Source organism: Lycium barbarum, chromosome 9 (assembly GCF_019175385.1).
Source record: "Lycium barbarum isolate Lr01 chromosome 9, ASM1917538v2, whole genome shotgun sequence".
Lineage (NCBI taxonomy): Eukaryota > Viridiplantae > Streptophyta > Magnoliopsida > Solanales > Solanaceae > Lycium > Lycium barbarum.
Window position 1 is genome coordinate 20,262,920 of NC_083345.1, and position 27,659 is coordinate 20,290,578.

Sequence of the window (27,659 nt, forward strand, 5' to 3'; positions counted from 1 at the left end):
ACTAATGCTAAATTATCACTTTCTTCCACCAAATTATTTAACTATGTTTTCTAATACAAAAATCATATAACTATCATTTTTTTCTATCAAAGTCATTTAACTATCTTTTCAAACAGAAGTCACATAACTATCATTTTTTTCTATCAAAGTCATTTAACTATGTTTTCTAATACAAAAGTCACGTAACTATCACTTTTTTCCACCAAAGTCATTTAACTATATTTTCTAATACAAAAGTCATAAAACTTTTAGCTTATTAACACAAAAATCATACCTACTGAAAAATTCAACTTCCGATGGGTAATATTTATATTCTTTTTATTTTTAATCTAATAGATACAAACTAAATTGAAAAGAACTGACCGATCAAAAACAAAATCACAAGATTATTACTTCCGATGAAAATAGTAATAACTATTGCTCCATATAATTCAATTTCCTACTATCCAATAACATATAACACTTTTCAATATATATTGAAAAAAAGGGTCAATATGCTCTTATATTGGAAAAAAAAAATCGTTTCAAGTAAATTAATCAAGTTAACTAATATTTACATCAAGCAATATAATATTTATGAAGATAAGTTTTATTCCAAGAACAACTCTCCAGAAATTTTAGTCGTTAGTATATAATTAAATAATTAAAGACGGACATATCTACGGTCATGTCTTCCTTCGATACATTTTTTTTTTTTTTGGTACTACAATCATGAAAATTATACCATCCAATAGTTAGCATCACAAGCCACAACATTTTATTTCGATCATGAACATGAATCATATAAAAAAGATTTTGAATTGCATTACAATTATGAAGAAAAAAAATTATCAAACTGAAAAAAGTTAATCCTAGAATGAACATTTTATTTCCACACATTTTTTTCTTGAGAGTCCCTAGAGAGAAGGATCGTATATTTGGTGAAGGATTGGTTCTGTTTCTTTAATATTTTAATATCTGCATGAGTTTTGGAGAGTTGGTTCTTTTTAATTGAGTTTGTATCTATTAGATTAAAAATAAAAAAATAAAAAAAATATTATCCATCGGCAGTTGAATTTTTCAACATGTGTGACTTTTGTGTTAGTACGCTAAAAGTTTTGTAACTTTTGCGTTAGAAATCATAGTTAAGTGATTTTGGTGAAAAACAAGTGATAGTTATGTGACTTTTGTGTTAGAGAATATAGTTAAGTGACTTTAGTGGGAAAAAAGTGACAGTTAAGTGACCATTCATGAAATTTAACCCCCCCCCCCCCCCCTATGCATATGCTTACGACAAAGAGAAGGTACATAAAGAGACCTTCGAATTTGGTCTCGGCTAGTAAGTACACCCTAACTTTAGGTGTGCATAAGCTCCCGTTTGGCTATAAATTTTGGGAGCATATTTTGAAGATTTGTTTTCAAATTTTTGTTTGGTCGTACAATTTTGACAGATTTTGAAAACAAATCTTCAAATTCTCAAATTCTGGCTCAAACCTGTTTTTGGGCCAAGATCTATGTTTTGGTCTTTTCAAAACTTTTAAAAACTACCCCAAACTTTTATATTTTACAAAAACAATTATGGGTGAAGTACGTATATATACATATTAAGGAGAAATATTTATGAAAAATGTCGATAGTTTTCTATTTACAAAACATAACATTACAAATCCTATACAAAACATATTTTTTTTAAAAAAAAATATTTTTATTTTCTTAAAAAAAATATTTTTTCGCTCAAAAATTTATGTATGAAATGTGTATATCTCACTCAAGACTTAAAAAGTTCGCTCTAAATTTAGTGTATGAAAACAGTATGAAAAATGTATATCTCGTTCAAGGCTTAAAACATCCGCTCAAAATTGTGTGTATGAAAACGGTATGAAATTTGTATCTCGCTCAAGGCTTAGAATTTCGCTTACATTTTCGTGTATAAAGTTCATGATAGATTTCTGTAACATTAATACAACTATAATAACATTGTATACAACTTTGATACAACATTCAAAACTTAAAATAATCGCTCAAATTTTTGGGTATGAAATGTGTATATCTTGCTTAAGGCTTAAAAAGTTCGCTCAAATTTTGTGTATGAAAAACGTATGAAATATTTATATCTTGATCAAGGCTTAAACATTACGCTCAAAATTTTATGTATGAGAATGGTATGGAGTGTGTATATCTCGCTCAAGACTTAGAATTTCATTCACATTTTTCGTATATAAAATTCATATTAGGTTTATAGAAAATTAATACAACTACAACAATAGTGTAACAACTTTCATACAATATTCAAGGCTTAAAGTTTTCGCTCACAATTTTGTGTATGAAAACTATATTAAAAATTCGGAAAAGGGTCAAATATACCCCTGTACTATCGGAAAAGGACCAAATATACCCTTCGTTATACTTTGAGTCCAAATTTACCCCTATCGTTACATTTTGAGCACAAATATACCCCTCTATCGTTAAAGTTGATCAAAGTGGACACGTGGCATTGTCATTTTGGTGAGGTGGCATTCCACCTCACACCCCCAACCCATTTCACTTCCTCCCCTCACATTTTCACTACCACTATCACTACGCCCCTCAAAATATCTTCACCATCTCCGTTGGCGGCTTGGCGCTACCACCCATCTCCACCATACAATGACAACTGCTGCTGCCGCCGCCGTTAATCCATCCACTACTCGTCTGGGATGGATCGGATGGAAATATTAAGTAGTAGATATCGAAAACTATTGTGGTGGGGCATCTGTTTCTTCATGGCGTGAAGGAGAAAAGGGATTAAACCTTCCATGAACTTGCTGGTTGGTGATTAATGTAGCTCTTTTCTTCTGAGTGGTATGGATATTTTGAGTTTTGTCTGTTTAGCTGTTTAAGTTTTGATGTTAGAATTTAGAAATGGCTATGACTGACAATTATTTATATTGGAGAAAGACTTGCGTAATGAAATTTCATAGTAGGAGGATATGGATGCGAACAGTCAACGAAGTTGAATATTGCAAAATTGTCAAAGGGGTGTACCAATTTGATTCAGAATATCCAAAAAGAATGATATTATTAGTTGCACTTTTGAAACTTAAATTTCAAATGTGCGATGATATTTGTGTACTGAAAGTCTGAAACTTATAATCTTAAAATTTCAAGAGTGAATTGTGACCTCAGCCAAACATTGGGGGACAATAAATTAGGCATCATAAGGTTACTTGAGAAAATACAATGGACTCGCCTCTATATGATCTGTCTCTGTTTGTTAGGTGAAATACAACAAAGTTACATAGCATATTGGGGTATATGAAATTTCCATGCGATCCATCCCAGACGAGTACTAATGGGTTAACGGCGGCGGCGGCGGCGGTTGTCATTGTATGGCGGAGATGGGTGGTAGTGCCGGCGGAGATGGTGAAGATAGTTTGACCGACATAGTGACAGTGGCAGTGAAGATGTGAGGGAAGGCAGTGAAATGGGTTGGGGTGTGAGGTGGCATGCCACGTGGCATCCACCTCACCAAAATGTCAATGTCATGTGTTCACTTTGGTCAACTTTAATGGTGGAGGGGTATATTTGTGCCCAAAGTATAACGGCAAGGGTATATTTGGACCCAAAGTATAACGAGGGGTATATTAGACCCTTTTTTGTTAAAAATTTTGCTCACCCATACACATTTCATACAGCTTTCATACACAAAATTTGAGGTAATTTTTTAACCCTTTGAGCAAAAAAAAAAAAAATTAAAATTTCTTTAAAAAAAAAAATATTTTCTAAAAAAAATAAAAAAAGGAAAAATATATGAAAGTCCATCATGTTTCATAAAATATCGTTATGTTTTGTAAATAAGAAAAACTATCTATATATTTTGTAATAAAGAGTCTTAAGTAAGTACCTTATGTCATTTTCCCCCCCAAAAAAAAAAACTTAACTATTTATGATTCAACTAATTCTTTCTACCATGTTCCTCCATTAAAGTCATATCTATCACGTTTTCACAATTAAAGTAGTCTCTTTTATAAAGTGAAGATTGTTCATACAATGTGAGAAGATTATATTAAAGAATAACTAGTTACTACTATTATTTTTTTTTCTTGCATGGATGGATCTTTGTATTGTAATTTGAATTGTCGCAGCTAGTAAGTGTGTTATTAGCAATTATTGTTAAAATATCATGTTTTGCATAATTTGGGATTAACAAGTATTCCCTCCATTCACTTTTTCTTGTCTACTATTCCAAAAATAAATTTTCACATTTACTTGTCTACTTTCGCATATCAAGAGAAAAATAATTTATTTATCCCGTTTTACCCTCAGCATTAATTACTCCTTTCAAATCATTTTTCAAATCCAATAAATACACTAATTAATATGGGTATCATGGTAAAATATGCACTTCATTTATTATTTCTTAAGGGGTGTGCAAAGTCCATATATAGTGGACAAGTAAAAGTGAACGGAGGGAGTATGTATGTTTTGTATGGTTGGTATTCTTGATAATTTTTAGAACTTATGAGTATAAATAATATTTCGATCTTTTTCAAAATAAAAAGTGAAACATGTTTTGAAAAATTATGGCCAAACACATTTTCATAACTTGAAAAACTGTACCCAAATCAAGTTTTTCAATTTTTTTTGGGAATCTATGGCCAAAACTTGAAAAAATTCAATTTGTCTCTACTTTGTTAGTTGAACACTCCAACTTATAAAATTATCATCTAAACACCTCCAAAATTTATGTGTCATGTCAGCATTTGTGTTTACGTGTTCAACTTTATATACGTTGAGGTGCTTACTTGTGCACACCCAAAATTGAAGGCCGTACTTACCAGCTGAAGCCAAATTTTAGAGTATGTTTATGTATTATGCACTAAAGAGAACCATTCACCCCGCTTAACCCACTTATGCAAAAGTAAAAGATTATACTTAAAAGGGACGGAATGTGAGTAAAGGCCTATAAATGTATGGCTAAAAACTTATTCATTCCCCTGTTTACTAAACTAATTAATGCAAAACATGTATCTTTAATATGCTACACTTTTATCACTTAGTTATGATAAAGTGATATGCATTTTCACTATATTTTAAAGATAAAATTAAATTATTTAATTTGATGTTTACGGGGATGGATTCAGAATTTCAAGAAGATGGGTATACCATTGCATATATATCAACGACAAGAGAGGAACGTGTCGAAAAAATGAAATATCATATTGGAAACAAAAAATGAAAGAAAATAATAGAATAGGAAAAGAAATAAATCATCAAAAAAGAATAGAAATGTCATACATATAACAATTAAGTTAACTAAATACCGCCATGAAGCAACAATTTTGCATTATTGAATGCTCAAGTGTGTATACTGCTGGTTTATAAGAATTGTATTTGGAAATTGCAAAACAAAAATGATGTTTAAAGGTTTCAATCCCCACAAATGCATGCAATTAGTCACTTGCTCAGTGCACCATACGCCTTTGTTTAATTGGGTGCACAAGGATGGTACTGGTGTTGATATATTTGTATGTAACACAAAACAAAATTTTGGACTGAGCATGGGTATAAACGTAAATTCGCCACTGTTTAAATAGCGAGTGAGAGTAAATATTATTATAACTAAACATACATTCAGGTTACAATTAAATCTGTAGAAGCAACTTTATAAAAGTAATGTAAATGTTTAATTAGATAGTAAAGATAATAACATAAAGTTTTAGCATTAGTCAAAAGAATGCACTTGCCATACTTTCTTGACGACAAAAGAATTTAAGAAAAAGAAACAAAAAATTGATTTCTAAGTGACCGAATATCAAATTTTATATTTCTCACTATCCAAATCTTCCATAGAACGCACTACGATGTAATCTTATAGAATGCACTTTGAGATTCTTGCAAGAAACCATCTAATTAACTATAGCAGGTAACGTTTCACCTTGTTAGTTTGTTGCTAAACCAAAATACCTATTATAAATTGACATTTATATAAGATCACTAAAACTGCCCAAAGCACCCCACAACTATGCTTTTAAAGGTATAAATTAACTATAGTATTCTGTAGAGTGATCAAGATTTCTTGCGTTTAGTGGTGGTTTTGAAATGCACCAATATGCTTCAATAGTATGATGGTTTGAACCACTATAATTTCACCTAGAGCCTATTTGGAAGGAGATTGTATAAAAGAAACCACATATTACATAATCAAACAAGTTTAACTTTCAATGAGTCATTCAACATAAAAAAAAAAAACCAACAAAAAATCCATAGGCAATCCTAACAACAAACACTAATGAGAATCCATATGACCCAAATTGCACATCAGTCAGAAGATCTCCTTGGCCCAATCTGTGACGTAGCGCCACTGCGTAAATCTGGTGCTTGCAAAAAGCTGAGACAATAAAGAAGAAATATTTGTTAATTGTTCCATGACAAAACAAGTCGCAACAACCACACAGATGTCATATAGATATCTGCCTGCACTCTGCGAAACCACAAGAGCTAAGGAATTTACCAGTCAGTTTTCCAGGAAAAGAGAAGCACGCTCACAAACTTCCCCAGAAAGTGAGAAAAAAAATACGAACATTCTGAATATAGCATATTTCAGTGCAAGAAAGTCTCTACTGGTGCAAGAACAAAATTGATACGTGAAAAGTTCGCAAACACTTTTTAAGGAATTGGAATCAGCATGACAGGATCTTTGCTTAGTAGTTGAGGGATATGCACCAATTGTTACTCTGTAATTTTTCATGTTCCAATGAAGTTTCTACTTTGGTTTCTATTTAAGAAAAAACATTAACTACAATAATACACTCCCTCCGGTCCAAAATAATTGAGGTTTTAGACTTGGGCACATGAATTAAGGAATTCACTTCAAAAATTTAAAAGGTATAGTGACTAAAATACCCTTAATTAAGAGGGGCTTTGAAACTATAACAAGCATTAAATTTGTTCATTGAATTAAAAATGTGTCAAGGGTAAATTTGGAAAAAGAATAAAATACCTTCTTGATAGACTAAAAACCTCAATTATTTTGGACCAGAGGGAGTAGCCTTCACAAATGATTTCCACCCAAAAATCAATTCTTCCTCACTCATGAAACCAACTCACCATGTCGTAATATAGGGACTGTATAATCAATCCCAACAAAGTTAGTAAAGAGTCCTAAATCTTGATCATCCACATCCATTCTCTGCAAAACTGAGTTACTATTTTCACCTCTTTTTTTCATGTGCACCCAGAAAGTCATACTATTTACATAAAAGGATCAAACCACATTTTTTGATATATCACATATAAAGTCAACCTAATAGTCAGATCATTATTTTCCAGGATGTCAAAAAAAAAATATTGCTCAAGAAGAGACAAGGTAAAGTGCCATTTAGTTTGAAGATGAAGTCACCAAGCACCTCAACAAAAATAAAGATTTTTGTTTCATGAAGCAAAATGGAAAAAGGACATTTTGCCTTCTGGGTCGAGCTCGTCGCACGGGGCTTGCCTAGTGCGGATTATCTCTCCTGAGTGATTTGCGGGCTATTACACAATATCGGCGTTTACCCAATGCGCACCCGAAGGGTAGCGGCTGCGGGTTCCCTTGTCATCCAAAAAAGGAAAAAGGACAAACAAGATCAACAAGTAGATATGGCTTAAAGACATTTGTATTATGCATATGTCTTGTTCCAAAATTTTACAAAGAAACAGAATTATAACTCTTACTAGTTATTCATTATACGATTGTCTTCATCTTAGCTTATTCAGCCTTTGTTGTTGTCTCATTCTTGGTACCTTTAGCTAAAAAGGGCCAAACAAGGCTTTCAACATAGATCTTTGCCTCAAAAAAGTTTTCACAGTTGGTAACATTGGCAAACCTGATATCTTTAGGATTGTAAATTATGAAATTTGATCCAATCTGAAACAACATTTCACCTTCCTTTGACATGATAAACATACATGTCCAAAATATTTGGACCCTATACTCATTCATAACCCACACATCTGCGTGAGTTCACTAATGATTACACATCATAGAAAGATCACATCCTAACACTCCGAGGCACGACCTGAAATCAAAATCTCCTTCTTCATAGTAGGGTTTCTCCACCTAACCTTTCCACAATTCCCATAAGTCAGACCAATAGAAATGATGTCCAACTATTATAATTAACACGAAGATCCTGAGAAGCATTAATAGCCCAATGAAGCTTCCCATTCACAAACAAACCGGACTAAATGAATAGAAATGGCAACCTATTCTGAATATTGTCGACATTTCTCCAAGAATCACAAACATACCGGACTTAATGACCTTTCCTATTTGTCATATTAGCTAATCGATTAGATTTCATTTTCTAATTTGTTGTCACTGTAAAAAGATTTTCTAAGATCCTTACGCAACAAACTATGTCAGTTGTCAAAAAGTTCCAAGCGAAGTAGCATAAAGTTGCTAAACAACACCAAAGTTTCCTCTTTCCCTTAACGCAAGTGAAAAAGCCACAGGCAGATACTAGGCCAGACCGTAATCCATGTCCCAGAACACCCAAATTTCCTCTTTTTGCCCTATAAAGTTTTCACCTGAAGAGCCGAGGCAGGTAACGTGGGCTTGTAATCAAATGGGGCATTAAAGTGGTTGGGTGTTGGTATAATCGGGCCTAGTAACTGGCGGAGTCCGCTTGGCCTTTCTACTCTCGGCAGAATTGGGCGCATTGAGGCTTTTCTTTCTCAAAAAAACATTTCACCTGAAGAAGATTAATTAGAACCTAGACCAAACAACCACCTTGAGAAGGACCTCGTCGTTACCGGCGCATTCACCTGGCATGATTTCCATGTTCCTGGTGCTCTTTATTTTTTATGCTGTCAAGACTCTTCACTCTAAAGGGATAACATTCCTAATAAACTGGTAAACTAGCGAAAAAAATATCCATGTATCATTTTAGTTTGAAGCTGAAGACAAAATTATTGTTCCTTGAAATAGTGCATAAAGGGAAAATGGCTAACAAGATCCTAGCAATATAGTTTAAGGATATTCTATACACATTCATTAAGTTGCTCAATATTTGAAATAACAAACAGAATTAACAGCACTTGAGAAGCAAAATACTCTTACAAGTTATTTGTTACTTGATTATCTTGATATGAGCTTTTTCATCCTTTTGCTTTTTGTTGCACCCTCATTACCTTCTCTAGAAAAAGGACAAACTAGGCTTTCAATGTAGATTTCTGCTTTGGGATTGTTATCAAAGTTAATAACCTCTAAAATTCGTGACGAATCATCCTTGGGATTGTATATCATGGAAGTTGAATTAAATGCAACCAAAATTTCACCTTTACTTAACATGAAATAGTGCAGAGAAAACAGATTACCGTACCCCACTTGATCACCAGGATACTTGATGGTACACATCTTTGTCCAAGATTCTTTAACCCCATATTCTTTCATAACCCAAACATCTACATGAGTTCCGCCACAATCACAAAAGATGGAAAGATCACTTCCCAACACTCCCAGCAGCACAGAGATATCTTCGCCTTTTCCATAAAAGGGCTGCTCCACCTTTCCCCATTTCTCATTAGCCAAATCAAAAGAAATGATGTTCCAGCCCTCATACAAAAAATTACCATCGGTATACAAAAAACAAACACCATCAAAAGCAGAACTAGGCCAATGAAGTTTCCCGTTCACAAACTTACCCGAAACATTTATTCGCAGCCCAATCTGACAATCATCAACCCTTCTCCAAGAATCACTCTTTAAACTATATATTCTGAGCTCACCTTGACTAAAACTGCCATACTTTAAAAAAGTAGCCACTACCTTATAATCATTATGGAACTTATCATATCCAAAACCATATATTTGCCATTGGGAAAACGACAATGGAGATATAGGAATAGGCACTTTCTTGTACTTTCTAATTGATGGATTCCATAAAAACAAATCACCGTTCTTATCCGCAAGACAAATCAATCCATGGACAGAACCTAGAATCATTTCAGAATCAGGCAAATTGTTGTACAATCCATCGGATATCATGCGATAATCCAAGTCAAATACCTCAGTAACAAACTCATCAAATAAAGAAGTAAGAGTACATTCTTTAAGATTCAACTCAGGTCCAAAACTCCACATCAGCCTATGATTGGTGCATTCCTTGTTGTTAACAGATACACTAAGATGGGTCTTGACAAATTGAGGGCTAGAGATTAAAGCAAGCCAAGATTTTGAAACACACGTGAATTTCAAGAGGGATTTCACTGGAAGCCTTGAGAGGATTTCAGTGATGAGCTCTTGGGGCAGAATAGGCGTTCTAAAGCTCGAAACTTGCTTTGAAGTGGAAGAAAATGGAGAATGTTTAGTGGGTTTTTTCCGTTTTGCATGTTGATGGAGGGCCTCATTTCCCTCATATTCCATTTGGGGTAAGATTCTATTGAACAAATTTGAGCTCTTCCAGTAGATAGATGTTTTTTGTCAAGTACCAGAACAAGACTGCTGTTTTTTTTTTTTTTTTTTTTTTTTTTCCAAATATATATGTTGTTCTGAAGACTTTCGAAATTCTACTAACCTGGTATGGAGATCTCAAAAGAACTGGCTTGAACTCTTCGCAATGATAAATGTATCACATTTTTCAGAACTCACTTTCATCTTCTACAATTTTCAAAGTATCATTAACTCAAACTTGCTTTTACAATTTTCTAGATACAATTTTGACTTATAAAGCCACTTTACTCTAGAAGCCAATTCATTCCTCCTACTTTGTAACGAGGAGAATTTTTATAAAAAATAAAAATATATACCATTCAAATATTAAATTACCTTTGCAATATCAACATACTGAAAATGTAAATTACTTCTCCGTCTATTTTTATTTGTCTATGTGCTAAAGATAAATTACCATTTTTATTTGTCTAGTTTAGACTATCAAGAGATAATTTATCATTTCATACCTGTTTTACCTCTATTGTTAATTATTGTATTGAGAACTTCAATGAATTGTTTGTGATTGCACAACTTTTAAAGTATGTTTGATTGATTAAATCATTAGATCATTTAATAATAATTAGGGGTAATATAATAAAATTTTCATTCTATTTATGGCTCTTAGGGGTGTGCCAACTCAATACATGACAATGGCAAGTGAAATGGACAGATAGCGTATAAAAGTTTATCTAGGAATTTTCAAATTTAATTGTTATGGTGCATCTCTAAAGTCAATTCATTTTACGATGCGTTCTCATGAGATAATATCGATCACTCAACTACAAGTAGTTCTCTTAGAAAGTTACTTTACTTTATTGTATAATTCAAAAGTTACTCAATTAGAATAGTTCTTATAGAAAGTCACTCAATTTTGTTTTACAACTCAAAAATCACTCAAATATTGATACTTCACTTAAAAAGTCGTCCAACCAATTTAAATGATTTTTTCATTAAATTTTGTTGACATATACTTTTATTTTAAGCTAAATTTTCAAGAAATTAAAGAAAAAAAAAGTACTCATTTTAATTATTTTATGGACCCCCTGCCCTCACCACTTGATCCGACCCGAAAATTATATGGGCTATAAATATACGTGCCAAACATTACACTACGTATAATTTCCGGTTTGTTTTTCCTAGTATCCTTTTTCTTAATGTTCTTGAGGCAAGATTTAGCGGTTGTCTTGGGATAATCTATATCTATATCTATTTATATATAATATAAAGTTAGACATAAACAAAATGATATGATACCTCTCTATGACCACTAATGCTATTTATCTTTTATCTCCTTTTTTGACATTTTTTACATCATTCTTCTCATTGACTATATTTAAAAGCCTATGTAAAGGCAATAAATAATTATTGTAACTAATTGAAAATAATGAAGAATCATAATATGGGCACCGTTACCTGCAAAATGAAGTCTGTGAGGCAATAAAGAATTGCACTAATAAATGATAATGAAGCGTGGCGGAGTTAATTTGAAACTGAAGAAATCGCTATATATATTAAAGCTATAGGAATTAAAAAAAAAGTGATGTGACACTTTTCTTTGGTCAAGAAACACAATTATTTTATTTTTTATTTTTTCTTCCCTATTTTTTCTCATTTATCTTATCTTATTTATTAAGAATAAAAGTCACAATTATTATATTATTTATCATACCAAGCGTTTCATCTTCTTTATTAGAAACCAAAACTCATATGCACGTTTCTTGATTCCATTGGTATTCCCTATTAATGGTCCCTTAAAGCTCACATTAGTTACAAAAACAAAGAGCGAGAAAGTGTTGAGTGACTCAAAATAAATATAAAGGGCAATCTTCTTATGTTCAAATGACTCATGCATTGTTTTCCAACACAATATTTTTAAATGGTTTAAGTCATAGATATAGTCTTAATCTTTAACTTCTTTTCATCTTTTGGTATTTTGTGATAGACTACATATACCACTTGAAGTTGCATCCTCACGCTCTAACTATAAAATAAGTTGACTACCACTGGAAAGTGATTTGCCGATGTCTTTGACTTGGCCATGCTGTTCCTTACTTGATGTTTTGTTGTTTATCCTTACTTGATGTTTTGTTGTTTATGTACAGGATTTTGATTTTGCTGTTGAGAATCCTGCTCCAGCACTTGGAAGAGCTCCCAAAACCTGCACACTTCGAAAAACTTTACGAATGTCTTTTGTTCACTGGAATACTTAAAGGATGTAGTTTAGTTAGTTGACTTGTTGGTATTGTTTATCGATATTTTTGGCGAAAAGCTCAGGGATTTATGAATCTATGAAGAGATACCTACAAAAAGTTGAAATTAGAACTGTAAGTTGAAATAAGCCCAGAAGAATTGAATAGGTTCACCAATAACAAACTCATGCAACCTTTAGAATTACAAGACAGGATGCTATGAGGTCTCTTGTTTTGTTTATGTCTTGCTCGATCCAGTGACTTTAAAGTAAATAAGAACTCTAATAAGCCCAGACTTCGAGAGAACTACAAATCCCAATGTATCTAAGTCAATAAGTCACAGCAAGTTCCCCCCGAACTGGAGAAAAGAAGAACACCAAACACCAAACTCCCTGTGCCTTGATATTTCAAACATAGTCATAGTTGACAAAAGATCCATTTTAAGGGAATTCAGAAACTTGTTTTCAAGCATCCAGAATCTATCCTGAAAATTACATCAATAAACTTTAGAAATGAAAAAGTGCATTCAATTTGAAATAGAGATAAATTTAACTGCATCACCAATCTAATAGAAAATAAATTTCCTTCCTTCCCCTAAGATCCCTTATTGCCAGCTCCCCATTTCTGAGTTTCACAGGCTGATTGTTCCAACTGTAGGCTTTTACTTCTTTTAATTCACTAAACGGAGGCTTGCTTCCATGAGAAGTAGAATGGCTCGAATTCTTGATATGCATTAAATGACCGGTGAAACATGTAATCATTTTGACCGTTGATGATAGGTTGAGTCTCCTAGGATGACAACTCCATAACAAAGCATCCACAAACGCGGGGCAATCCCTAGTTGACTCTATATTTACATCTAAAACGTCCACTTGGCGTGTAGCAACTCTACCGTGCAATTGAAAATATTTCCTACTGATCTCGTTGCATTTGGAAATATTCTCATTGCATTTGGAAATATTAAGAGAAACTTGAGACCAATAGATCGAGTTTGATAGAAAACTCCTCAACTCACAAAACCACCAAGCATCCAAACTGGAGTAGCGGCAATCAAGAATGATATGTGAGTGCTTCAATTGGTTTGATTCTTTTGCAAATGTTAGCCGAGGAATATACTCTCCTTTATACTCGATTGATACCAAATTTGGAGCATCAATCACTCCTATGTTCTCACAATTCTTAATCTTCAAGACCCTTAGGGATTTACTTCTGTGAATGTCAAATCTTTTCAAAATTTTAACTAATATCAAACTCTCAAGGAAGTGAGTGTTAGGATTTAAATCCCAAATCCGACCTTTGTAAGCGGGTTCCCAGGAAAGATTGGAGGGTCACAGCTGGACCACTTAAATACCAACCTCCTTAGACAGAACCTACTTACGTCGTGATGTAAGCGAAGAATAAATAGCACACACAGATTTATAGTGGTTCACCCTCAATGTGAGAGCTACGTCCACGTTGCTGCTGCAGATCTTATTAAAGAAGAAATATTACAAGTGTTTACAACACTCAACCTCACAACCCCAATCCCAATTACACTCAAGAATTTTACCACAGAAAATTCTCTCAAAGACCTTCTCTTACTTAGGCCTTTCACTAAGAGTATTTCTCTTAGATTTTTTTTTTCTCTCTTTGGGATGTGTTTAGCAAATGATCTTGATGATATCTTACAAATGAACCATAAGCTACCTATTTATAAGAATGAATTTCCTATGATGAGGTAAGCGCTTACATCACGACTAAGATGAGGTAAGCGCTTACATCACGACTAAGATGAGGTAAGCGCTTACATCACGACTAAGATGAGGTAAGCGCTTACATCACGACTATGTGAGACCCAACAAATCTCCCACTTGAAGACTAATTTTAATTTGTCTTCACACTTTGATCGATGCAGCAGCTCTTTCCTAGTTTCATACTTCGTGCAGGCCAACTGAAGCTGAGCATAGCTTCAGTTTGTCTATCGTCACTGCCTTTGTCAGCATGTCTGCTGGATTCTGACTCCCTGCGATCTTCTCAAGCACTAGCGCTCTATCTTCCAAAGCTGATCTAATGAAATGGTACCGGAGTTGTATGTGCTTCATTCGAGCATGGTAGACCGGGTTCTTTGCCAAATGAATGGCACTTTGGCTATCACAATATAGCACACTTCCCTCGTGGTCCTGATCCAATTCCCGCAGAAAAGATTGTAGCCACATCATTTCCTTTGTGGCCTCCGTCACAGCAACGTACTCAGCCTCACAACTAGAGAGAGCTACTATCTTTTGCAACTTGGAAACCCAAGAGATTGCAGTACCTCCGAATATGTAAACATACCCGGATGTGCTCTTTCTACTATCAATATCACCACCGTTGTCAGCATCAACATACCCTTGCAATCCTGTTTTTGATTTTCGGAAATACAGAGCTGAACTCGAGCTGCCTTTCAGATATCTGAATATCCACTTCACAGCCTCCCAGTGTTGCTTTCCCGGATTGCTCATAAATCGGCTGACAACTCCCACTGCATGTGCAATGTCTGGCCTTGTACATATCATTGCATACATAAGACTACCGATTGCAGATGCATAAGGTATCTTGTCCATCTACTTCTTCTCATCCTCGGTTGTCGGCGACTGATCCTTTGACAACCGAAAGTGTCCAGCCAAGGGAGTGCTGACTGGCTTGGCATCATGCACGTTAAACCTTTTGATAACTTTCCTCACATATTCTTCTTGTGAGAGTTTGATGCCCTCCTTGCTTCGGTTGATTCTCATCCCAAGGATTTGCTTTGCAGCTCCCAAATCCTTCATTGCAAACTCTTCCGATAACCCTTTTTTCAACCGATCAATCTCCTGTAGGTTTGCTCCTACAATTAGCATGTCGTCGACATAGAGTAGCAGTATCATGTACGAGTCTTCAAATTTTTTGAAGTAACAGCAGTGATCTGCCTCGCACCTTGAAAAATCAGCTTTCTTCATAAAGCTGTCAAACTTTAAATACCACTGTCTTGGAGCCTGTTTTAGTCCGTACAGACTCTTTTGAAGTTTGCACACCAGATTCTCCTTTCCTTTGACTTTGAATCCCTCCGGCTGTCGCATGTAGATTTCCTCGTCTAGATCACCGTGAAGAAATGCAGTTTTCACGTCCATCTGTTGCAGATGTAGATTTTCCTTTGCTACCAGTCCAAGAACAGTTCTGATAGTCACCATCTTGACTACGGGAGAGAAGATCTCCGTATAGTCGATGCCTTCTTTCTGTTGAAATCCCTTTGCAACCAGCCTTGCTTTATAATGCTTGCTTCCATTGGGTTCTTCCTTTATCTGATAAACCCATTTGTTTTGCAATGCCTTCTTATCCTTTGGCAACTCGGATAATTCCCATGTATGATTTGCCGATAATGAATCCATCTCATCCTTCATTGCCAGCTCCCACTTAGTCGATTCATCGACTTGCATTGTTTCTTCATAACATTCCGGCTCCCCTCTATCAGTGAGTAGAATGTAGTTGAGGGATGGAGAGTACCTGTGAAGCGGCTTCCTGATCCTGGATGATCTACGCAGTTCTGTGATTGGCGTCTGTTCATTTGTTTCAGAATCAACACTTTCATCAGCACCTTCTCGGATTGTTTGTTCCTCTGCCTCGGTTGTACCTGGCTGCGGCTCAGGTGTCGGAAAGTCCCTCAAATCTACTATTTCCGATTCCTTGTCCTGACATTCTGAATTCTTTTGCAGCTTGTCTTTATACAGTACCTCTTCGTTAAAGACAACATTCCTGCTTCGGATGATCTTCCGATTTTGTTCATCCCAAAATCGGTACCCAAGCTCGGTGTCACCATAGCCAATAAAGTAACACTTCTTTGATTTTGGATCAAGCTTGCTTCTAGCCGTATCATCATTATGAACATATGATAAGCAACCGAACACTTTCAGAAATGAAAGATTTACCTTCTTGCCACTCCAGACTTCTTCTGGAATTCTGAAATCCAAGGGAACTGACGGTCCTCGGTTAATTAAGAAGGCCGCGGTATTGACTGCATCTGCCCAGAATGTCTTGGGCAGTCCAGAGTGTATTCTCATACTTCGAGCACGCTCGTTCAACGTTCGGTTCATTCTTTCGGCTACTCCATTCTGTTGCGGCGTTCCAGGAATAGTCTTCATCATCTTGATCCCATTATCGGCACAGTACCGTTTGAAATCACCATCAGTGTATTCTCCGCCGTTATCGGACCTCAAACACTTCAACTTGAGGTTTGTTTCATTCTCGACCATGGCTTTCCATCTTTTGAATACACTAAACACATCAGATTTATTTTTCATAAAATAAACCCATACCTTCCTGGTTGAATCATCAATGAAGGTCACGTAGTAGTGTGATCCTCCAAGGGAGGGTACAGTGGTAGGTCCCCACACGTCTGTGTGCACCAATTCCAGCTTTTCGATCTTCAACTCTCTGCCTGCACTTGAGAAGCTTACTTGCTTTTGTTTTCCGAGAATGCAGCTCTCACACGTATGAAGGTCCACCGTCTTCAGCTCCGGAATTAAGCCATTTGTCACCAACAGCTTCATCCCCTTCTGGCTGATATGCCCAAGCCGACAATGCCACAAATCTGTCTTCTTTGTGTTGTCAACCACAGCAACAATATCACGACAGCTATCCGTCATGTAGAGAGTGCCAATCTTCTTTCCTCGGCCAACTACCATAGCACCTTTCGCCACCTTCCAAGACCCATTACCAAAGTTGAGATCATATCCCTCATCATCAAGCTGACCTACTGAAATCAGGTTTCGCATCAGCTTTGGAACATGTCTAACTTTTGTAATCTTCCACGAGGATCCATTTGACATCTTCAAATTAATGTCTCCCGTGCCAACAACGTCTAGCGGCTTTCCATCGGCTAAATAAACTTTGCCGAGATTCCCAGCCACGTAGTTTGTCATTATATCATGATGTGGGGTGGTATGAAAGGACGCTCCTGAGTCAAGCACCCAAGAGTCTATCGGGCTATCAACCGATAGCAACAACGCATCGCCAATGTCTTCCGTAGCAGCGTTGATTCCAGCCCCCTTGTTGTCCTCCTTCTTTGGCGCCCTGCAGTTCTTCTTGAAGTGACCTATTTTTCCACAGTTCCAACACTCATGTGTTCATCCTGGTCTGGATTGACCCCTGCCATTCCTTGACTTCGATCTGCCCCTATTTCGGTTGTAGTTTCTGTCATAATTTCTGCTTTTGTTTTCAACATTAAAAGCAGAACTCGTCGATGCCTCTCCCGAATCTGTCCTGCGCACCTCCTCAGCAAGGATACGATCCCTAACATCGTTGAACTTTAGTTTGTCACTGCCGACAGAATTACTAACCGCTGCTCTCATTGGCTCCCAACTATTTGGTAGGGATGCCAACAAAATTAGAGCTTGTACTTCATCATCCAAATCAATTTTTACCGATGACAATTGATTTACAATGGTATTGAATTCATTTATGTGTGCAGCAACATGAACATTTTCCATCATCTTTAGATGAAATAGTTTCTTCATGAGAAATACCTTATTATTTGCCGAAGGTTTCTCATACATGTCAGACAATACCTTCATCATATCTGCGGTGGTCTTCTCCTTTGCCACGTTGTGAGCAACGTTCTTCGACAGCGTCAGTCGAATGACTCCCAGAACTTGTCTGTCGAGGAGATCCCAATCTGCTTGCTTCATCTCCTCTGGTTTCGGACTCAGAGGTTCATGAAGCTTTCTGCCATATAAATAATCTTCAATTTGCATTCTCCAGAACGCAAAATCTGTACCATCGAATTTATCGATGTCGTGCGTCGTACCATCTTCGCCTCCCATCGTTTCTAAATCACAACACAACCTGTTGCTTTGATACCAGTTGTTAGGATTTAAATCCCAAATCCGACCTTTGTAAGCAGGTTCCCAGGAAAGATTGGAGGGTCACAGCTGGACCACTTAAATACCAACCTCCTTAGACAGAACCTACTTACGTCGTGATGTAAGCGAAGAATAAATAGCACACACAGATTTATAGTGGTTCACCCTCAATGTGAGAGCTACGTCCACGTTGCTGCTGCAGATCTTATTAAAGAAGAAATATTACAAGTGTTTACAACACTCAACCTCACAACCCCAATCCCAATTACACTCAAGAATTTTACCACAGAAAATTCTCTCAAAGACCTTCTCTTACTTAGGCCTTTCACTAAGAGTATTTCTCTTAGATTTTTTTTTTCTCTCTTTGGGATGTGTTTAGCAAATGATCTTGATGATATCTTACAAATGAACCATAAGCTACCTATTTATAAGAATGAATTTCCTATGATGAGGTAAGCGCTTACATCACGACTAAGATGAGGTAAGCGCTTACATCACGACTAAGATGAGGTAAGCGCTTACATCACGACTATGTGAGACCCAACAGTGAGTTCTAGAGATAAGGTGCTCGATAAATCCATCAGATATCTTCCAACATGATATCTTTAAAGACTTCAGATTCTCATATTCAACAATATCCAAATCTTTCAAAGAATAACCAGAATAAGACAAATGTTCAAGATTTGGTGCTTGAATTTTAACAAGTATACGTTGGTACATAATTATCTTAATGGTAAGTGACCTGATCTTTTGAAGATTTCTCAGCTCAAGCTTTTTCAACCGAAGACATTGGTCAATGACTAAATTGACAATCAAGGGACAACTAGTGAGTAGAGTCTGAAGCATGTTTTCATCTAAATGGACACGAGATAGAGAAAGCTTTCTCAACGAATGGCAGTTCACCACATGACTAGTAGGTACTGAAAGATGCATCAGATCACAACCCGTCAGGACCAGCTCTCTTAACGATTTTGCTTCCAGGAATTTAAAAATAGATGAAGATCTAAAACCACTATACATGAGCTCTAGATATTTTACACCATTCTGAAGAGCAATGCCGAGCCACTTATCAATCTGAGGGGAAACTTCACCTTCGCAAAAAAGAGGATGTGAATTTTTTGTAAATCCAAGCTTTTCTATAGGGATTTTCCCGTCCCGGTATCTCTCCATGATCTTATCCACTATTGTGATGGCTTCATCAGAATAACGAAAAATGAATTCCAAGTTTGGATGAGTCAACCAGGCTTGTAGCCATGCTTTGGAGAGAATTCTCATCCGGGATGCTTCTCCATAACTAAGATAACAGAGTATCTTGTGAATGATGCGTTCAGGAAATATGTCAGCTGTGGGCTGATCTCTATTGGCCAAAGTAGAATTCTTCTTTTTGTTGTGCAACCATACCTTAAAAACCCCTTTCTCTACTCCGATTTTGCTGCAGAACTCGCTAATCAACTCTTCATCTTGCTTCTGCAATTTCCACCCAACTCTTTCGGCGAATTCAAACATTCTTTCCCTCTGATGTTGAGTGAATTTAGTCCTGAATCGCTTTCTCCCATTAGCTTTCCTCATGGTCATGGCTTGGTGGTTGCTATTATACAGATTCTTGAATTTATAGTTTACGGTTTTGGTAAAAGATATGTCACGCGCCTTTCCTATAGGAAGGAAAAATATACCAAAACCTACCTATATATTGCAGAAATCCTATTTCGAATGGGTTTACGTAATTTATCTTCCTTTTTTATTAAGGGAAAAAGGTCAAATATACCCTACTTTCTTTTATTAGCTAATTCCCCCCCCCCCCCCTCCCCGGCGCGTTAGTGATTGTGAACAAAAATACCTCTAACGTTACCAAAGTTTACATCTATACCCCTATTTGGATGGAAATTTCCAAATCAAACCCTATTCCCAATTTCACTTAAAACTACCCACTCCCTTTGTTCCCCCCCCCCCCCCCTCCCCGCCGGGCCCACCAATTAAACACAGCCCAACCCCCACTCTCAAATATACCCCTCTACTTCAACATTCTTCTTCTTGAACAAGGAATTTGCAGCTGAAATTCACAAAAAAGTACTCCGAATCCTTCGTTTTGGGTAAATATTATTGCAAAAGATCGAAAACGTCTTGGAGATTTTATATCTGAAATTTGAGATAATTTGGTGAACGATTCGGAGTTTTTTTTTTTTTTTTTTTTTTTGTGAATTTCAGTTGCAAATTCCTTGTTGAAGAAGAAGAAGAAGAATGTTAAAGTAGAGGGGCATATTTGGAGTTGGGGGTGGTGGTTGTGTTTAATTGGTGAGGCGTTTGGTTGTGTGTGTGTGGGGGGGGGGGGGTGAGTAATTTTAAGTGAAATTGAAAATTGGGTTTGATTTGGGAATTTTCATTCAAATAGGGGTATAGGTGTAAACTTTGGTAACAGAGGGTAAAGTTAGCTAATAAAAAAAAGTAGAGGGGTATATTTGACCCTTTTCCCTTTTTTAAATTACTTAGTGAGAGATTTTCCCACCGACATTCAGTGGGATATTAGTATTATAAAATACTCCATCTGTTTCAATTTATGTGAACCTATTTTCTTTTTAGTCCGTGCCAAAATAAATGACCTCTTTCCTAATTTGGAAACAAATTCACTTTATGAAATGATTTACAACCACACAAATATTCAAGACTTATTTTGAACCACAAGTTTCAAAAGTTTTCACTCTTTCTTAAATGTCGTGCCCAGTCAAATGGGTTCACATAAATTGAAACGAAGGGAGTATTATTTTTTCATTGAACCAGCTCACTGGGAAAACGAATTGTCGAAAACAGATTCCAACTGAAACATTGGGAACTTCCTAATTTTCCGTGTGAAAACACTAATATTTATATATATTTTAAATTTTATATTGTGGATATAATTCATTTATTGTAAAAACTAAGACGTTTATTTTTCTTTTATCTTAAGCAGAATTTTTTTTTTTTTTTTTTTGTATTTAAAGAACGATAATGTTTATTTGCTTTGATTTATCTATGTATTATATTGATTGGTCTTTTAATATGTTATTTTAAATTTTAATTAAATAAAAGTAAATATTTAATTAAAGTCTTTCATAATAGATTTTTAAAATAATTTCTCTATAAAATAATCTTAATAATAAACGTTCATTGATACTTGCCCTTTTTTGTAATTTGGCACTCAAAAGCACTTTTTACAAAAGATTAGCCTACCACAATCTGCTTATCAAAAGCATTTTTCAAATGAATAGCCAAACACAAACTGGTTCTCACGAAAATTAGTTTTCTAAAAGAAGCATTCTTAAAAAAACACTTTTCAAAATGAGCATATTTTCGCCGCTTGGCCAAACGGGTTTTAGGTCGTGATACATAAAATAAATCCCACACAATTAGCTCTACGAGGCATGGAATAAATATTTTTGGATTGTTTTACTTTTGAAAGAAATTGTAATCTCAAGATATGTAGAGAAGACTTTGTTGTGACTTTGACAATAAAATTAACAAAATGACTATCTTTTGGTAATTTTCTATCATTTATAGTTACCTTTTAAAAATTATTATTTGTAGCTATGTTTTTCCAAATTAAGGTATTTTTTCGGATGTATTTGATGCTTATAAATACATAGTAACACAGTAAAAAATAAAACATATCCCTTGATTTAAGGTCATAACGGTGGGATCAATTAATTAGCTATTAATTGGTATTTTTTTACCTTACCCTTCCACAAAATCAGATTTTAGATTATCTTTCCATAACCATTTTCTATTCCTCCATCCAATCTTCAACATTAAACATAAAAAATCAAAAATTCAAAATTTGAAAACATTCAACAGCCAATATATTTGAAGTTTTCAATATTGATTTCGTTCTTGATTTACCAATGTATTTGATAACATAACTAATGTATTTGAAGTTTTCAATCAAACTCATGTATTTTATATTAAATCTCATGTATTCGTGTGATTAACAATTTGCATCACCCATGTATTTTAGCGGTAATGTATTTGAAGTTTTCAATATTGATTTCGTTTTGATTTACACGTGTAGTTGATAGCATAATCGATATATTTGAAGTTACCAATCAAACCCCATGTATTTTTATATTAAATCTCATGTATTTGTGTGAGTAACAATTTGCATCACACATGTATTTGATGGATTAATTTGAACAAAATACACAAATATATAAAAAACTTACAATGTATTTTTGTCACTCATGTATTTGAAACTAGATGAACTGATGAAATTAATTTGAACAAAATACACAAAAATATAGAAAAACTTACATAAATACACCACCAATCACAACCAATTGGTAGCTATATCATAGAACATACACAAATACATATATTTTTCATCTTCTCAAAACCCTAAAAAACCCTAGACCACCAAAAAAATCCTAGCCACAGAGCAAATGCAACTCGGTCCAAATTTATGGGCACTGGTCCACAGCCCAATAGTCTTGGCATTTACAGCTACAACTTGCCCACAATGAGAGATAAGCCGTCAACCATAATGAATGATCATTCTAGTTGGAACATCATTCACATAAAAAAAAAATGGAAAGGTTAATTGCCTTCTTATGTTTAATTTGTCCACAAAGCTTGAAATCATGGAAATAAAAAAAAATTGAGAGAGGGGCCGCCGCCACCCGTCGTGGTGGTGGTTGATAGAAGGAGAGAGAATTTTTTAGGGATTTGAGAAATGAAAAATCTGACATGGGTAGTGAGCGAGAATAGAAAATGTCAAAAATTTATGAAAAAGGAGAGAGAATGATAATGTATATTAAGTTATTAATATTGTTACCATTAAAAGGGGGATATGAGATTGGGAGTGCTAAATTTTAGGTGTATTTGTGCACCAGTAACTGAAAATTACTGTGTAGCTATATTAGTTAAATTCAAAAAATATTTAGTTATTATTAGTAATTAAAACAAAAGGTAGTTAATACCACTAATTATGTACTAAAAGTAGTTATAACACGTAATATTTCCTACTAGAAAAGATAGCACGGGCCCAACATCGACAACCCTATGGGATAGGCATATAAATTCACGTCACCTGGTTGCAGAATACAAAAGAAAGGTGTTTTTTATGTTATATGCTTGCTCAAATTTTACAACTAAATTTCAAAGAATTTGTACACGACTCATATCGAAACTCTAATTTTAGTCAAATGTCATCACCAGTTAGAACTAATATAATAACGTATAAAATGCTAAGAGCCTAATGTGCAACAATAGTATAGCAAACCATAGTCTTTGGCATTTCCAAGAACATCCACAACCTCAAAAACGAAGAATAGATAAGTATAAATAGATAACTCCTGCAAGGATATTTCTAAATTCTTGACCATTACAAAAAGGAAAAAAATAAAAGAGTCCACAGAAAGTCACATCCTTTGTTTTTGCATCAGAATCAGTTTGTCTCAATCAATTTTTTGTCCATAAATCAAACTTGAGCTGACTTCTTTATCGATTGCATTGACATGGAAACAATATATATTACAGGTAGGTGGCCAGACCCACTTGTGAAATTACAATTGGTTGTTGTCGTTGTTGTCTGATAGGTAGGTGGATTCACAATCCATCACAAAATGTTACATTAGCAGCATATTATGCGAAAATACACACATACATTGATGACTTAGATACCCTTAAATACTAAATGGTTTACTTGATTCGGTGAAGTATAACTCATGAAACACCAAGAAAACTTAGTGAATGGACAAAGACTCATGTAGTGGAAACTTAGAGCCCTCTCTTATCTTTTTGTTTTACCTCAGAAGCTAATGGATGCATGTTACGCTTGGGTTCCAAGTACGGCATAGTAAATATCCTTTACTTCGTGTAATAAGTTCAACCAGTACCTTATCAAAGGAAAAAAAAGGAGCAAGTTCAATCTAAGGAGCAAGTTCAATCTATATTTAAACTCTCTTTTAAATTTTTTTGACTAAACCTTTGAAATCTGCAAATAATCAGTCTTTAACTTCTCCAACAGAGTTTCAATGGAAAGGGTAACGGAATAATCTCAGTGCACTTGCTTCAACTACATTTTGTCATGTTCTGTTTGGCTTCACTTCTCTAGAATTAAGGGGGTTATTCATCATGTTACTGAAATACGTGTCAGCATAATTGTTGTTACCTCTAGAATCATCATTTGAGATTCAATAACATACTTTTACCTTGACTTGATTGAAGGTTCAAGTTGGGTGCTAAGGGTGCTTTGCTCCTCTGATTCCAATTGAGCTGCCTAAATCGCTTGATATAAGTCTCATTTCAGTTATGCACAATTTCTTTCTCTACAAATAGTTTGGGATACGTAATAGGTATGGCATGATTTAAACTACTATACAGATCATATTCATAATTGAAAAAAGAAAAAGAAAAAAACAAACAAAGTAACAAATAAAGAAACTAAAGCAAAATAGATTAGATACATTAAAAGTCGCACCTGAAACCCCAGCTTTCCTACCTTCCTCGTGGGAACAGAATTTCGGAAGTGGTATCTTTTTATTCCCTAGACTTATGGTCTCCATGCTGCAAGAAATTAAAGCTTAAGACAAAATCCTAAAACTCTCCAATTTTCTAAACAAATATTTGTATATGTAAAGCCAGAAGAACTAAAATAGAGCAGGTCATAAACATTGAAAAATATGTTGTCGAACTTATTTTATGTGACAAAAAAATGTAACTGAGAGTCATTGCTTTAGAGAATGTAAATTCTAGATGCAAAAGTAGCTAGTGTTTAATGTCTTAAAGGGTAATCACATGAAAACTCACGAATTTAAGAAGACGTTTTAGTAAAATTTATCGGAGAACATTGATGTTGATGCAAAAGAAGCCAGAACCTCATGTACAACATAAATAGTTTCATAATGACCTTATTGCTCTTTCCATAAAATGATGCAAACATATTTGTATACGGTAAAAACCGGATATGAGTCAAACCGGTGAGACGAGGGACCGAAGGAAGAAGGTTACCAGAATATAGGTGAAGACTTTCATTCTGAACCGGAAGAACGCTCGAACCGGAGCTGAGCAGGGGCACCGTTTGGTCCGGTTTCTTCACCACCAGGTCGGTCGGGGCCGTTAGTCCGAATATCCGTGGCTATTGGTCCGGTAGAGCCGTTGCGCGTGAGCCACGTGTCGGTAGCGTCCTGCCATGGTCAACCACCAACCATGCGTGTGTCAGACGGCACGGTCAACCTAACCCACTCAGAGTTGTCCTTCCTCTTATTTTTTAAATGATTTGTATTGTATAAGGCCATGGAGGCAACACTATAAATAGGGCTCATCCCTCTCCTTTGTGGGGGTTGGCTTCCACACATCAAGAACACTTTGTAATAGCAAAATATATACAAAATCTCTCTCTCAAATACCTGATTTCGGTCACATTTGTTGTGTTTATTTCTTGCATTTCCTCAATCAAGTAACACTCATACATTAGTAAACATACGAGTATATAACAAACCATAGATTATCATTGCTCTCGTCATATTGTATCTATATTTATATCTTCCTTTCGTCAAGTAGATTGAGATTTGACCACATATCTTATACTCACTCACAAATTTAATTGATTATCCAAATTCGGAATAAACAGTTTGGCGCCCACCGTGGGGCCAGGATAATAGTGGCCTTTTGTCTTGATCCCAACCTTACTCATCTAAATCAAAAACACCTGTCACACCCCATTTTAACCGTGATTAATTAAGGGTGCAACATATTAGTGATTCCTATTTATTTCGTTTTAAGGAGTCGCCACCTAATTAATTTAACGGTGAATTAGGACACCTAGATGTTAACTAAGGTAAAGTTAAAACTAAACCTCAATTAATAGTCTGCTTAACCAGGGTGATTCTAGGTAAGGGCTCTATATTATCCTAAAGGGAAGGGGTTAGGCATCCTTTAGAATCCGTTAACTTACGGTTATCCGGCCAACTTAGGTTAATTAATTAAGAGTAAATATAATGTTTAAATTTTAAAATGGTTCACAAATGTTGCTAAAATTTTAAAAGGAAAATAATATTAGTGAAAATAAGATTTACAGAAAATATAATATAAAGAAAAACTTAAAATGCCATTTTTTTTAAAATAGGACTCATAAATATCGCTAAGACTTTAAATGAAAGTAATAATGATGTCGTTTGAAATAATACTTGTAGAAAATATGATGTAATGCAAAAAAGAAGATTTTAAAGGCTATTTAAAATAAAACTTGGACATGCTAAAGCCTTGAATGAAAATGTAATAATGCTCTTGAAAATAAGACTTGCAAAAATATGACAACTCGCCTATAGCTTTTTAGCAAAATATGAACTTTAGACAAAATTTTGTATTGTATTAATATGATGATGTAAAAATACCTAAAACTTATTTTTCTTTAAAATGTGATGGATAGGGTATGAGTTTTCTTTCTTTTATATTAACTATACATGGCTAAAAGAAGTGTATTATTGGACAAACTTTGAAAAATTATTCATAGAATGTATTTGAACTTATATTTGCATATTAATGACGTTTTGAAATGTTTAGATAGTAAGAATAAAATATGATTCCTTTTAACTTAAAATATATAGTCATGGCATTTTGTGAATTAATTATTCCAAATAAATATTAGACCTTATAAATAGTTTTAACATGAAAAGAAGAGAATAACTTATGGAATTAATTATTAGTCCTCCTAACTACCCATCACTAAAACTAAACCTACTAATTCATCTTCATCTAAATTAAGAAAATAAAAACAAAATAACGAGTTAGTCATGCAATGCAAATTAAATGCACAACAGCAAAATAGAGGAGTAGATGTAATTTAAATGGGCTCAGCCCATTCTAAAACAAAAAAATGCTGCAATTGGGAATGGGCTCAGCAACAGGAAATTAAATGGATTGGTCCATTTTGACTGGCCACTGCAAATCTGCTGCTGCTATTGGGCTTAGCCCAGAAATTCCTTTTATTTTGCTGTGGATGGGTTGACACGGGAGAGAGATTGCGTCGGGATTTTAGCCCAACACCGAGTGCGGAGGAGGAACGAGTTTCTCGGACTCGTATGCGATTGTCATGCATAAAATGAAAAGAAAAGGATTAATGTATAATCAATAATAGGTCTAAACACATATAATATAAAATCAGAATAAACCAACTGGGTTACGTACACATCGTGTATACTTAAGTATACCTAATGT

General features: G+C 34.9%; 1 protein-coding gene across 4 annotated transcripts; it reads right to left on the reverse strand.

The window, feature by feature from the left end:
* Nucleotides 1–6,119: 6,119 nt before the first annotated feature.
* Nucleotides 6,120–10,714, reverse strand: LOC132610629 (F-box/kelch-repeat protein At3g23880-like). 4 transcript variants are annotated; one of them, XM_060324948.1, is made up of 2 exons: nucleotides 9,319–10,714; nucleotides 6,120–6,349 (listed from the first exon to the last, which is right to left on the reverse strand). In XM_060324948.1, exons 1-2 carry the CDS (start codon nucleotides 10,364–10,366, stop codon nucleotides 6,192–6,194), a joined length of 1,206 nt encoding a protein of 401 aa, XP_060180931.1. In that variant the 5' UTR covers nucleotides 10,367–10,714; the 3' UTR covers nucleotides 6,120–6,191. The 4 variants fall into 4 exon arrangements, with proteins under 4 accessions (XP_060180931.1, XP_060180932.1, XP_060180929.1 ...); XM_060324949.1 differs by having other exon boundaries at nucleotides 9,324–10,712; XM_060324946.1 differs by having other exon boundaries at nucleotides 9,062–10,711.
* Nucleotides 10,715–27,659: the final 16,945 nt, after the last annotated feature.